The sequence below is a fragment of the Pogona vitticeps genome, chromosome 3 (assembly GCF_051106095.1).
Source record: "Pogona vitticeps strain Pit_001003342236 chromosome 3, PviZW2.1, whole genome shotgun sequence".
Lineage (NCBI taxonomy): Eukaryota > Metazoa > Chordata > Lepidosauria > Squamata > Agamidae > Pogona > Pogona vitticeps.
In genome coordinates, this window is record NC_135785.1 from 249,480,805 (window position 1) to 249,494,378 (window position 13,574).

The window sequence follows — 13,574 nt, forward strand, 5'->3', positions numbered from 1 at the left end:
GTATATTTCATTGTCTTTTTTTTACTGAGCCATACCTCCATGCTTTTTCTGCCATTTACCCTGTGATATCATAGCAGTATAACCCATGTCTAATGATGAAGTTTCCCAGACTGACAGGTGAGCAGCCAGATTGCCAAAAACAAAATGCTAAAGTTGCAATTCTTAAAGTTATCTTTTTCTGTATTTTAATAGGAAATGCAGTCCGTATCCATGTGACATTGGCACAGAAGCCCCTTATCCAGTATTATGATATAGATTATTAATGTAACAAGGAGAAAGTCCAACATATAAATCAATGTGTTTGCCCTAGGGATTGAAACTAACAAGATGAGCAAAAACACAGAAGGCTGCTAAGAAGTCCGGGGGAGTTTTCACACTGTTCTTGGAGACCTGTCCAGCTAGCAAAGTCTGTTTCATCATAGAATTATTAGACAGACACTTCTCATATTATGGGCACTGCCAAGAGAAATTCGTATTAATAAGAAAGTCTGGAAAGATGGGGCTTTATCTGCAGAAGGGATTAAATTCAATCAAACCTGGATAAAGATGAGAACTTTGAACCATACAAATTGGGCATCCTTCTGTTTTGTAATGGTGAACTGCACAATGGGCAGAGAGGAAAGAGACATGAGAGGACATTGAGCTGCATTCAATAATCTGTTCACGTCAGAAAAAAAACCTAATTAAAATAAATCAAATCAAGGTCATAGTCTGCCATTGCTAGCAACTGAGGCATTTAGAACAAATGTTAAGGGACTTGTTTAATTTCTACTCTAAAGGCATCTGTCTATGGATCAGAAATCACAAAACAAAGACTAATTTGCAAAAAGCAGATTGAGGTAAACTTGTGAATAGACAGTCTTTTACCTCTCCAGAGAGCTCTGCTTCAAATGATGTGTTACTTGGACTGTTCTCTAGTTCCAGTGCTCCAAGTCTGCACAACCCAATTCATGTAGTGTACAAATTCTAGCTTGGGCAATTGTAAAGAGAAATCTATGTGCCTGAGAATGTCATGCTAGTGAAGCTGTGCTAGTCTCCTGATCACAAACTGCAAAATGGATTAGTTTTCCGTCTTCCTTTCTTTTTAAAATAGCAAATCACACAAATACAGCACACTATTTTTTGCATGGCATTTCCAATAGATTTCAGCACTGGTATGGAGGTCATGGAAGAACCCCCCCCTCCCGACTGTGAGGACTGTAAAATCTGGGCATCCATGGGTAATGACAATGCCCTACAGGCTGACCGTTCCACTCCAGAAGCACTACTGGTTTGCTCCAGACATGAGTGAAGCAGCAGCATTAGCATCATTTACACAGTAATAACATCTGTGAGAGCCAATTTGTGAGCAATGATCTCAATGCTGGACATGAAACAGTGAGACCTAGACCTCTCAGCCAGACTCACTTTACTGGGCATTTTTTGGGATAAAATGGAGAGAGAAGAATCATGTAAAATGTCCGTGTACATTGCTGCAGCATAAAAATAGATAAATAATGATATTTTGTCTGGCGCAAGGGCTCCTGGCCATACTCTCATAGGATGGCTTTCATGTTTTGCCACCTATTTTTATGGATGGGGGAAAAACCCTACAGGTCCACATGATATCCCCATTAGTGACACAGTGCCATCTGCTCTGCAGTGAAAAAAAATGCAGAGGAAAGTGAGAGCAATCTGTAGAAATCTGGTGAAGAAAAAAAGCATGATTTCTTTCAGAGATATAGATTTTATTATTATAATTTAAAATCCTAGCTTAACTTTATTTGCCTATTCAATTTTTTATCAGAATACATGAAAACAAGCACTAGGAGCCTCATGGTGCAGTGGTTAAACTGCTGTACTGTGTTTTGTTTTTGTTTAGTCGTTTAGTCGTGTCCGACTCTTCGTGACCCCATGGACCAGAGCACGCCAGGCCCTCCTGTCTTCTACTGCCTCCTGGAGTTGTGTCAGGTTCATGTTGGTTGCTTCGCAGACACTGTCCAGCCATCTCATCCTCGGTCATCCCCTTCTCCTCTTGCTGTCACACCTTCCTAACATCAAGGTTTTTTCCAAGGACTCTTTTCTTCTCATGAGGTGGCCAAAGTACTGGAGCCTCAGCTTCAGGATCTGTCCTTCAAGTGAGCATTCAGGGTTGATTTCCTTTAGAACTGATAGGTTTGTTCTCCTTGCAGTCCAGGGGATTCTCAAGAGCCTCCTCCAGCACCACAATTCAAAGGCATCAATTCTTTGGCGGTCTGCTTTCTTTATGGTCCAGCTCTCACTTCCATACATCATGACAGGAAAAACCATAGCTTTGACTATTCGGACTTTTGTTGGCAAGGTGATGTCTCTGCTTTTCAAGATGCTGTCCAGATTTGTCATCGCTTTCCTCCCAAGAAGAAGGCGCCTTTTAATTTCAGGGCTGGTGTCTCCATCTGCAGTGATCATGGAGCCCAGGAATATAAAATTTGACACTGTACTGTACTGCAGCCAAAATGGTGCTCAAGTGTGACAACTTCCATATACTATTGCCTCTACTTCTGCACAGTACATTTCCCCCCTGAATCTTCTACTAATGATGCTCATGTGCTGCCAAGTCAGTTCTGACACACTGTGACCTTTTCCAGGGTTTTCTAGGTACTCATAAGTGGTTTACAATTCCGTTCTTGTAGGGGCACCCTGGAAATGTGCAGCTTTACTCAAGGCTACATAGGCTGGCTCTTCTCCCAGGAGACACAGCGGAAGATAAAATGTTGGCTTATCTAACTGCCCCCTTGTATGATAAATGATGTTCAAGCACAGTTTTATTCCATTCTCATATGCTTTTATCATTTTATATGTACAATTATGACAAATCATAGGGGTATATAAAAAAAACCAAACCCATCCATGTATGAAGATACCCCATGAGTCATGTATGTGAGAAGTTCAGGCTTTCCAGAGACTAGTGGCCAACTTGAATATTTTTCTTCTTGATTGAGAGAGAGAAAAAAAGTAATTTGATCAAATAAAAATAGAAGTTAGTTTGAGAATCATTTCCATTGCCTTACAAAGAAAAGTGAGGCTTGATCTAATAAATATCAAACAACAGTGGCTGACTTCTGAAAAAGCCAACATGGATTAATTGAGGATGGTGTGAAAGCAAAATAAATTACTAGGGCACAAGGAACAACTTCTTATATACAATTCACGCTGCGCAAACATGGACATTTTCTAGCCAGCAGTAATGAACGGGGATCAACTTATTCCAGGCTAAGCTCCGTATGCATATATAGTGTATCAAATCAGATCATTTTTATAAAGCCTAGACTTTGTAATATTCTCACAGTGCTCAAATATTTATAAGCCAGAGCAAGTATCTTACTGTGTTTGCATGTTTTATGGCTTTGCTTAATACTTACTCCTGTGAGCTTGTGTGTGTGCGTGCATGCGCTCAAACTAGTTTCTTGAAAAGGCACAGTTACTGAAAATAGCTCTGTATCTCCATTCTAAAAATACTTTCTATAAACACTCCCTTTAATTAAAAAAAATAGTTCATTCGGAAAAAGGCAGTAATTAAGGGAATTACAATATATGCATATAAGATTAGCCTCAAACAAGTACCTATAAGGCATACATACAGCTTTCTTATATAAGGATAGGACTTTTACTAATCTAGTCCAGGGTACCCTAAGCTGAATGCAGAAACAGACAAGATAAAAGATTTGCAATAAGAGGGTCGTGAGACATGATCTTTTTAATTTCATTTTTAAACCCCCAGATTTACCAGATGATAAGATAATATGCATCTTTCACCCCAAAATAAGTCAATATATTTGAACTTTGTTCAATTCTGGGCACACCAATATGGAGTGGTTCAGTTGAGATTGGACCATGACAGTTGTGCTTAGGTGTTGATTCTTCTGTTGCTTTGTGAGAGCAACTTACTTCATGGAGGGGAGGAGACCTTATGGTGAACATTATGCAGTCAACACTCTTTTCTATACTTATTAGGCCTTCAGGTATCTGTTAGCATATTATTATTGTCATGTGTCATCAAGTCAGAACTGACTTACAGTCAACCTAACGGAGTTTCAAGGTAAGTGAGATATTTAAGGAGTGGCTTCATCAGTGAGTTTCCACGCTGATAAAGTGAGTTTATATGGTTTCCATGTCTGAGAAGAGAAGACTCAAACACCCTGACATTGGGAAATTGTGAAGGCAAGAGAAGCAGGGGACGACAGAGGACGAGATGGTTGGACAGTGTCATCGAAGCTACCAACATGAATTTAACCCAACTCCGGGAGGCGGTGGAAGACAGGAGGGCTTGGCATGCTCTGGTCCATGGGGTCAGGAAGAGTCAGACACGACTTAATGACTAAACAACAACAAAATGGCTGAGCAGGGGTTTGAACCCAGGTCTCCTGAGTCCTAGTCCACCACTTGATCCACTACATCACACTGAGTATCTCTTGCTACCATATACTGTGCATATATTTAGCAACATAACAACAATAAAGAGCCCTGAAGTGGAAGGAAATGACATATAGTAACACCATCCACTTATTTCAGGATGGAAATGACATGTAGCACAAATTCCGATTACAAAACTCCAGTTTGGGCATTAAGCATGAATGTGTGGCAGTGATAGGAAGGATGGAGCAACCATATAAGCTCCTCCCCCATGTCACCAATTCACCCAGAAGTAAGGTAGACCTCCATGTGTTCACAGGATAAGTTCTCACAAAAAGTACAAAATGAAAAAAAAAATCCCAAGTAAATCCTATCTCTCTGATGGGCTTCTTTGCTTCTTTCTTTCTATTTTGCTCCTTCTTCTTCCCCATTCCTCTTCCCATTGCCTTTTGTAACATCAAGCCTAAAGAAGGGACATTAACCCTAAAAGTTTGCTTAGAACTTTGTGGTTGTACTCTTGCTGGGCAGGGTCAACCTGCGCAACCAGAATGAGGTCACCAAAAGCTGTAGATTAAAGACTTTTTTCCTGCTATTTTAGGGTGAATCTAACTTTTTCACATTGTGCACAAGCCATGCATACCCTGAAATCACAAACAGAAGTCTCAATTTTGAAGCAATTTGCTGCTTTCAATGATATTATTTCTGTTCTGCAGACACAGCTGCACTATAGGATTTCATCCTGTGTCTTCTTTTTTTTAAAAAAATGCAATAAAGGCACTGTCTTGATATGAAGGCTGGCTTTTGGATTTTGTTTATGGCTTTCTCTGACAATATGACTTCGTCCATGACCTACAGATTCTTTAGGCAAAATGTGCTTCTCACAATGAATCTTTGGATTTTATTTTATTTTATTTTTTTTGGTAGTGGAACGTCTGCATTATGAACTGGGAATGGTAAATATGAGCACATGGTATCAGCAGTTTCATTAGCTTATAATCCATTTGGGAGCCCTATTTAAAGTATCTGTGGCCACCTTTAAAATCCTAAATAGCATGGAGCCAGAGTTTCTAAAACAAGGTTGGCAAAGTGAAACCCTCCGGATGTTGCTGAACAACTCCCAGCTTTCTTTATTGGTTGCTATCCTGGTTAGGATTGATGGAATTGCAAGCAACATCTGGAAGATGTTTTTTATCCACCTCTGAACTTAAATAACACGACCACCCATGAGCACCTGCCTAGACTTTTAAGATGGTCTTTGGAAGCCACTATAGAATGAAATGAGCAGGGCAGTTGAAGACTTTTAGAGATCATTCATTCATAGAGTTGTCACAAATCAGGCTTGACAAGACATAAAAATCACAGTACATGATGGGATAACACAGTGGAGTTAGAGAGAAAGGACCTTCTTAGTGGTGGCACTCCATGTCTTGAATACACTCTCCCCTTTGCCTGATACACATAGTGATAACTTTTTGGTGACAAGTAAAGGCATTCTGTTCCTCCCTGTCACTTTAGAATTTGGATTTGAGATGTTATAGTTAGATCTGTGAATATTTTAAGCACACATGGAGCTGGAATGCTTCTGAGTAAATATAATGAGCAATGTGTAACAGCAAGCATTCTGAATGGCAGCAGGAAATATGTTAGTAATGTGCAGTTCTTCTAAACTGGGCATATCATGTTCAGACAACCATGTATTCCTTTGAGCCCCCTCCGGAGAGTTGCTGCATTCTGGACCAGGTAAAGCTTCTGAAGGCATCAGACATGGCTTGGTGCAAAGCATGTTACAGTAATCCAATATAGAGAAACTATGGTAATGTGCTCTGGAACAGCATCTAGTGTGGCTGAGAAGGCCAATTCAAGAGTGACAATCCCTTCCACACTGAGGACAAATACAATCTGTCCCCTGTCCAGCTTCCTGATTTTGCTGTTTTTCTAACTTCATCTTTACCTCGGCCTGCTGGACAAGGGTCTCTTCAAAATGGGAGAGGCCATGCTGCACCACCTCCCTCCAGGCTGAATGCTCAGAGGTTGAGGTCTATACCTAAGGCATTCAGATTCTGCTTGCAGATCTCCTTGTATCGCAGCTGTGGTCTCCCTCTGGGGCGATTTCCCTGCACAAATTCGCCATACAAGAGATCCTTTGGAATCCGACCATCAGCCATTCTCATAACATGCCCAAGCCAACATAGACATCACTGTTTCAGTAATGTATACATGCTAACAATTCCAGCTCATCCCAGGACTACACTATTTGGAACTTTGTCCTGCCAGGTGCTGCCAAAAATGTGTCAGAGACAATGCATATGGCTTGGTTACATTAGTCCAATATAGATGTAATTTAGTCCAATATAGATGTAATTAAAGCAAGTGTAAACAACAAGGGCTGTTCCAGCACCTTAAATACTAACAAGTGTTATATAGCAGAAACTTTCATGGAATGTAGTCTACTTGTATGCATCTCAAGAAGCAGTCTACTGTCTATAACTGCTAAGGCCAAATAAAACATGTTAGTCTTTAAGGAGTTGTTGGTTTTCTTTTTTGTCTTTGTTGCAACAGGCTATCATTGTTACACAAAGAAATTTATTTCCCAAGAAATTAAAGCATGACCAGAATCCTATTGTCACTTTATACTTACAGAAGGAAAACCATATAAGACTTAGAGGCCAATGGGTGCTTGTTAACAAAGTTCTGGACACCCACCTGATTACACAATGGGCCCTATGCCCAGGAATGCAATTATCAACTCATTAACAAGTGACAATTTCCCACCAAGACTTACATGATTTCCCTTGTGCAAGTGTAAATGGGCAACAAGTCTATTCCACACAGTTTATGCTTGTCCATTTCACCATGCCTGTGCATTTTATTACATCTGGTCATGTGTCTGAAAAACACTATGAAACAAGGGGCTGAAAAACCTGAAATAAAAAGAATCAAGGATGCACAAAGGAAGAGAGAAATGAGAAAGCAAACACATAACATCTTAGCAGCCCCAAAAGTCCAGGAGCTGCTAATATACCCCTGCTGTTCCCTTATCTTTCTGGCTCATATTGGATAGTTAGTCAACTGTGCACGCATCAGTATGCAACGGTTCAATAATTGCTCACTTCTTTTTCCTAAATGGTAAATCTGATGGATATGGTCTTCTTCACAAATGAAAGATATATTGTATGTGTTTGAACAAAATATTTGCAAATCTATGTCACACTGGCGACAAAAGTGGCTTACCATCAGTTCTCAGCGTCAGTGGCGTAGGAGGGCTGAGGACCCGGGCATTGGTCACTGTGTTCTTCACCAGGCATATGTAGCTCCCAACATCAGATGGTTGTACCTTTGAAATGTAGAGATTGCCTGTTTCTTGGGAAATGAAGCGCCGGCTGTCTTCTGCCACAAAGGAGGGGAACTCATTAAATACCCAACTGTAGATGATCTCTAGAAAAAACAACAGAAGAATACAATGAGTTAATTATTTTTTTAAAAAAATTAACTGAATTATATGTGCCAATCTGGAAATAAAACTGGCCCAAAGTCACATTTCTTTAAGGCATCTCAGCCTTCTCTTAAGTCACCTTGAGGAAAGTTGCATGAATGAGTCTCTTATAGCAAGATAGCTCATGTCAAGGCAGCAAGTGAGAAATAGTCAGAAAAGAGACCATATAACAGTCTTTAGTGCTTCTCCCATGGAGCAAGATAGATGGGCTAAATAAACAGAAACACATTTTCCTGTGGGCATTTAACAGTATTTTTAATGAACTATGAGAAACCTGTTTTTTCCTTCCAGCTTAAAAAGTGTTCTCATTCTGGCCAACAGCAGTTTCCCAGAATTTCAATCATTGTTCTTGCTTGTTCTGACAAAAAATGATACCTAATTGAAGGCACTTTCAACCTGAAATTTCCCAGCCTCAATTCCATTTTCTCCCTCCCTCCCTCCCTCTGTCTCTCTGTCTTTCTCTGTGTGTTGTTGGAGAGAGAACGAGACACACTGAGATCTTTGAGGAAATACCTTGTCTTAGTCCCACCACCATTCCAGACACATTTGGTGAGGACCCAAGAGAGGGCATTTTCAGTGGCTGCTCCCATGTGGAAAATGAGAAGATGGAAGTAGCATGAGGTAGAAATAGAATTGGGATCCTTTGGTAACTTGTAGAGAGAATGAATGAGTGAATGAAGTCCTGTTGGTATCCCTGCCTGCCTGATAATGAATGCCACCATTGGCCTGGATCTGCCTGTTGATGTTGGGTCCACTCACTCTTGGATGCTGTGTCTTCTGCCTCACCAACCACAGTGGGCACCAGCTTTACTTTATTTTTGCCTTTCTCTTAATAAAGGGGAAAGGTGGTGTACAACTACTAAAATATATATATATTAAAAATCGCAATAAATTAAAACATGAACATAACATTTGTCCTCTTGTTCTTGGCAAAGACCTTCCTCTTCAGACATGCTTTTAAGCAGTAACTGTCTCAGGAATGTCTGTTTATTGCTTAATTGTTTTTAATCTTGGTTTTTAATATTAATATATGTTTGACTGTATTTAATATTATATTTATATAGTATTTTTAAACTGTTCCTTTATCTTCTCATTTTAGTTGTTGTAAGCTGCCTATGGGGAGACAGGCAGCATATAAATAATATAAATACATAAATAGCATACGTTAAAGTATGACAGAACAAACAAGAGTGTTCCATGCTCCATTAAAAGTTAATTAATTAAAACACTTCAAAACATTAAATACACCTGATTAAAAAAAAGCGCTGCTAAAAATACACTGCACCACCATTTAAAAATAAATGCAGCCACGCAAGGGCATTTAGAGGTTAAAAGTCAATGTAAACAGGAAAGTTTTCACCTGTTAAGGGAAGGATTGTAAGGAGAGGGGGCAACCTAGTTTTGTGAGGCAAGGATTTCTGTGGGCTGACAGCAGCTGCTGAAAATGCCTTCTCTTGGATCTTCAACCCATGTCTGGGATGGTAGTGGGACTGTCCTCAAATATCTCAAAAAGACGGGAACAGTGAAATTAAATGGGTACAGTCATCCCAAGCTGTATATTGCAGTAGATAAAGTCCTCTTTCTGGCCAAGCTGTCTTTGAGGACATAGCTTCATCTCAATTTTTAAATTCAGTATTCTCCACTTCCATTATCGCGTCTTCTCCTCCCACTTCACCCCTCCCTCTGCCTCCCTCTTCTACGCAGCTGAACTCTTGACATCCAACATTAGCTCTGAGGCAGCCTCGATCTCCTGTCGGTTCCCTGACAGACTTGTCAGGCCTGGCTCTAAACGCAGAAATGTCAAGGTTAGCTCAGTAATAGAAAGTCATTGCTGCAGCTCCAAGACATATAATACTTTGCCGCTACAGTGAGTTCTGGGCTTTCAGCTACTAATTGTCTGCGTAGCTGTTTTCAGCCTGAGCAGCAGTATGAAGTCAGTAATCACAATTTAGTCTGATGGGACATTTCTTTCTAAAGTGCTAAAATGCCTCATTGCAAGACAGTGGTTGGGAAGTGTGGGGGGATTTAAGGACACAAAAGCTGGGGGCCATCTCCCCAATATCTTATTTTTTTAATGGATTCACACACTTTTCTTTAATTGACAAGAATGAAATTAGAATAGTGATAAATCCTTTACAATTTTTTTTTTAAAAAATCATTTTCATGGTCTGAAAGAGGGATATGCAGAGGTCCCTCAATCTGAAGGCTAATTTGGGTTTGTTTGTTTTTTAAAATATTGCATTTCGTGCCTTAACAAATGAAGATTCTGTCTCAGATATGAATTGATCCTATTGACTTGCATTGGAAAACCAGAACGGGTGTGTTTTTTCTGTTTCCCTATTGATATAACATGGGGTTTGGCGACATGATTAAGACCATAGGAGGCAGTCAACCCACCAAATTTCAGACAGGTAGTTTCAGAAGTTTGTCAACTGGTCATCTTTAAAAGTTAGTTTTAAACAAGAAAAGAAAAAAAGCTGAATGGTTTGTGCCTCATTTGGTCTGTGTTCTGGATATAAAGTGATTTGTAAATTCACTTCATTTTGCTGTGGACCTGATTGAATCTGGCCTTTTCACTTTGATCTCAAAGATATACAAATGGGTACAAATCAGAACAACGTAATTTGAATTTTGTGATTTGTTTCAGCTTGTTGCAGAGACCCTAGCTTGAAAGCATGTGATACAGCCACCCTACTGAATCTAAGCCGGTCAGCTCTCAAGAGCATCTCAGCTGGAAACTCTACTTTTTCCCTGGTTGCTTTGAGTTATGAGGTAAAGGTAAAGGTTCTCCTTGATATTTAGTTCAGTCGTATCTGACTCTAGGGGGCAGTGCTCATCCCCGTTTCCAAGCTGTAGAGCCAGTGTTAGTCCGAAGACCGTTTCCATAGTCACGTGGCCAGCGCAACTAGGCACAGAACGCCGTTACTTTCCCACCAAGGTGGTACCTATTTATCGACTCGCTTTTTTAAAAACATGCTTTCAAACTGCTAGGTTGGCAGGAGCTGGGACAAGCGACGGGAACTCACTCCATTGGGTGGATTCAATCTTACGACTGCTGGTCTTCTGACCCTGCAGCACAGAGGCTTCTGCAGTTTAACCCACAGCACTACCACGTATGGGGTATCACAAAGCAATTTGACTTGATCAAAGAAATTGGGATATAAATCAATTTAGCAAAAACCCACAACAAACGACCAATAGCAACATCAACCTCCATCACAACATCTCAGTTCAAGGAGCCCACTGTGCACCTCATGTGTCCAAGAGCTTGTATACACCAGGAGTGAGAATTAAGCAGTCAAACCATAACATCAGGAAAACCATGTCACTAAATGTGGGTGGTAAATTATTTTCCTGAATTCTGGGATTTCTTTTTAAGGAGAAAGAGGGGATAAAATAAATGTAAATAAATAAATAATAAAATTTGGCATCAAACAGGGACATCCCTATTTAAAGACAGGAAATAAAAATGGTCTCTTTGCTCACCTCTTTGCAGGAGTCCTCTATACCAGTGGTCCCCAACCTTGAGCCTCCAGATGTTCTTGGACTTCAATGCCCAGAAATCCTGGCAGCAGAGGTGGTGGTGAAAGCTTCTGGGAGTTGTAGTCCAAGAACATCTGGAGGCCCAAGGTTGGGGACAACTGCTCTACACTATCTGTGGTACATACGGATCAGATGTGGTGTTGCCTAACTGGTCCGTTGTTATTTTGCTTGAACTGACACTATAACTCACAGCAGTAATTCTCACTAACTGCTGTTTCAAAGAACATGGAATTCACTAGGCTAGAAGCAATATGCCCAGGTTTTTCCAAGAAGCACATGGATATGCTTTGAAGCAATCTGTTACATTTTAAATTTATGCAAAGTTGGTAAGCAAGAAGAATGGGGGTGAAACATTGCACATGTATGATGACATGGGGATGGAGTAAGTGTGAATTCTTAGTAATATTTATGAAAAAAAGGTGTTGTACCCTGAATACTGTGTCAGATCTGTGGAATGACTGAGAATCAACTTTATGTTCTCAGATATTCTTAGACTAAAACTAACAGAAGCCTTCATCACTAGCTGTGCTGGTCAATATTTCTGGGAGTTGTAGCTCAAGAACACTCTACAGCAGTGGTTCCCAACCTTGAGTAACCCAGGTGTTCTTGGATTGTAACTCCCAGAAGCTCTTGCCACTAACTATGTTGGCGGAAGTTGCAGTCTAAGAACACCTGGATTACCCAAGGTTGGGAACCATTGCTCTACCCCAGTGGTCCCCAACCTTGGGCCTCCAGATGTTCTTGGACTCCAACTCCCAGAAATCCTGGCCAGCAGAGATGGTGGTGAAGGCTTCTGGAGGTCCAAGGTTGGGGACCACTGCTCTACAGCACCAACCACCTACACCTGCATATTTTGCGAGATAATTTGCTGTTTTCTCCTTCTTTCTTTTAAAAGTTATTTGTTATGGAAATTTGACTGCAGATACTTAATTTCAAAGTGTGTAAATTCTGCTAATCTGTCACATATATATAGTACAGAGAAAGAGTGAAAATGGTTTTCTTCTCCCTCAACCATCTTAGCAGAATCTGTAACCACCAATGAGTGGTTGGAGATACAACGTAGACAGGAGGAAGTACTGCTTCACATGGGTAGGCATCCTTCAGTCTCAAGAGACTACAGTAATGTGACCTGAATAGAGGTCTTGGAACAGCGTCCAGTGTGGTTGAGAAGTCCAATGTTTCACATGTTGCAACGTGAAATGTGCTAAGAGGTGGAAAAGGTTGTCAACATGGGTAGTTTTAAATGTAGATTAAACAAATTTAGTAACAATAACAAGACTCTCAATGGTTGTTAACCACTAAATACTACCCAGGAGTAGAAATGCAAAGAATACTAATTAAATTCCTCATTCTCATCAGTTTTGGCAGTCTTGACATAACACTTGATGCTTCATCCTAGCAGAGACTTTTTCTCCCTCAGGGTTCCTCAAGATGTCGTTAGTCTCCTTCCCTTTGAGAAACAAAGCACAGAGACAGATGGCATGGACGGAATGGCTGGCTGATTAGTAGGAATTATGCCTGTGAAGAAATTGGGGAACATGGAACATGGGGCTCTTCTCAAATGTTCAGGCTTTTCTGTCAGTGCCTGGAAATGGCTGGCTACTAAACGTACTAATTTAAGCAACAGGAATTCAGGCAGAATGGATACATGGAATAGAGAGAGAGAGGTGAGGATGATGTAGGTGAGACATAAGCCCTATTTAGTCACTCTGTGCTTGGCTCCCTCCTTCCAAACATTCAGAATGCTTCTGAAGATGTTGTTTTACAGATAAACCTTCTAACACAACCCTGCTTGATTTTTATGCCTTGCAAGATGCATAGGAACATGGAATGTGCATAGGAACCTGGAATGTAAGATCTATGAACCATGGGCAGCTGGAGGTGGTCAAACAGGAGATGGCAAGAATAGACATTGACATCCTGGGCATCAGTGAACTAAAATGGACAGGAATGGGCGAATTCAGCTCAGATGATTATCATATCTACTATTGTGGGCAAGAATCCCATAGAAGGAATGGAGTGGCCGTCATAGTCAACAAAAGAGTGGGAAAAGCTGTAATGGGATACAATCTCAAAAATGCTAGAATGATGTCAATACGAATCCAAGCCAGACCTTTCAACATCAGAGCCATCCAAGTTTATGCACCAACCACCAATGCTGAGGAGA

At 40.5% G+C, this 13,574-nt stretch overlaps 1 protein-coding gene across 4 annotated transcripts in view; it reads right to left on the minus strand.

The window, feature by feature from the left end:
- The window catches only part of CNTN5 (contactin 5), a 590,502-nt gene that overhangs the window by 196,268 nt on the left and 380,660 nt on the right, over positions 1-13,574 (minus strand). For all 4 annotated transcript variants that reach the window (XM_078390096.1, XM_078390094.1, XM_078390095.1 and 1 more), the window contains exon 7: positions 7,603-7,806. In XM_078390096.1, coding sequence (XP_078246222.1) covers positions 7,603-7,806 — 204 coding nt within the window. The remainder of the gene's footprint in view (positions 1-7,602; positions 7,807-13,574) is intronic.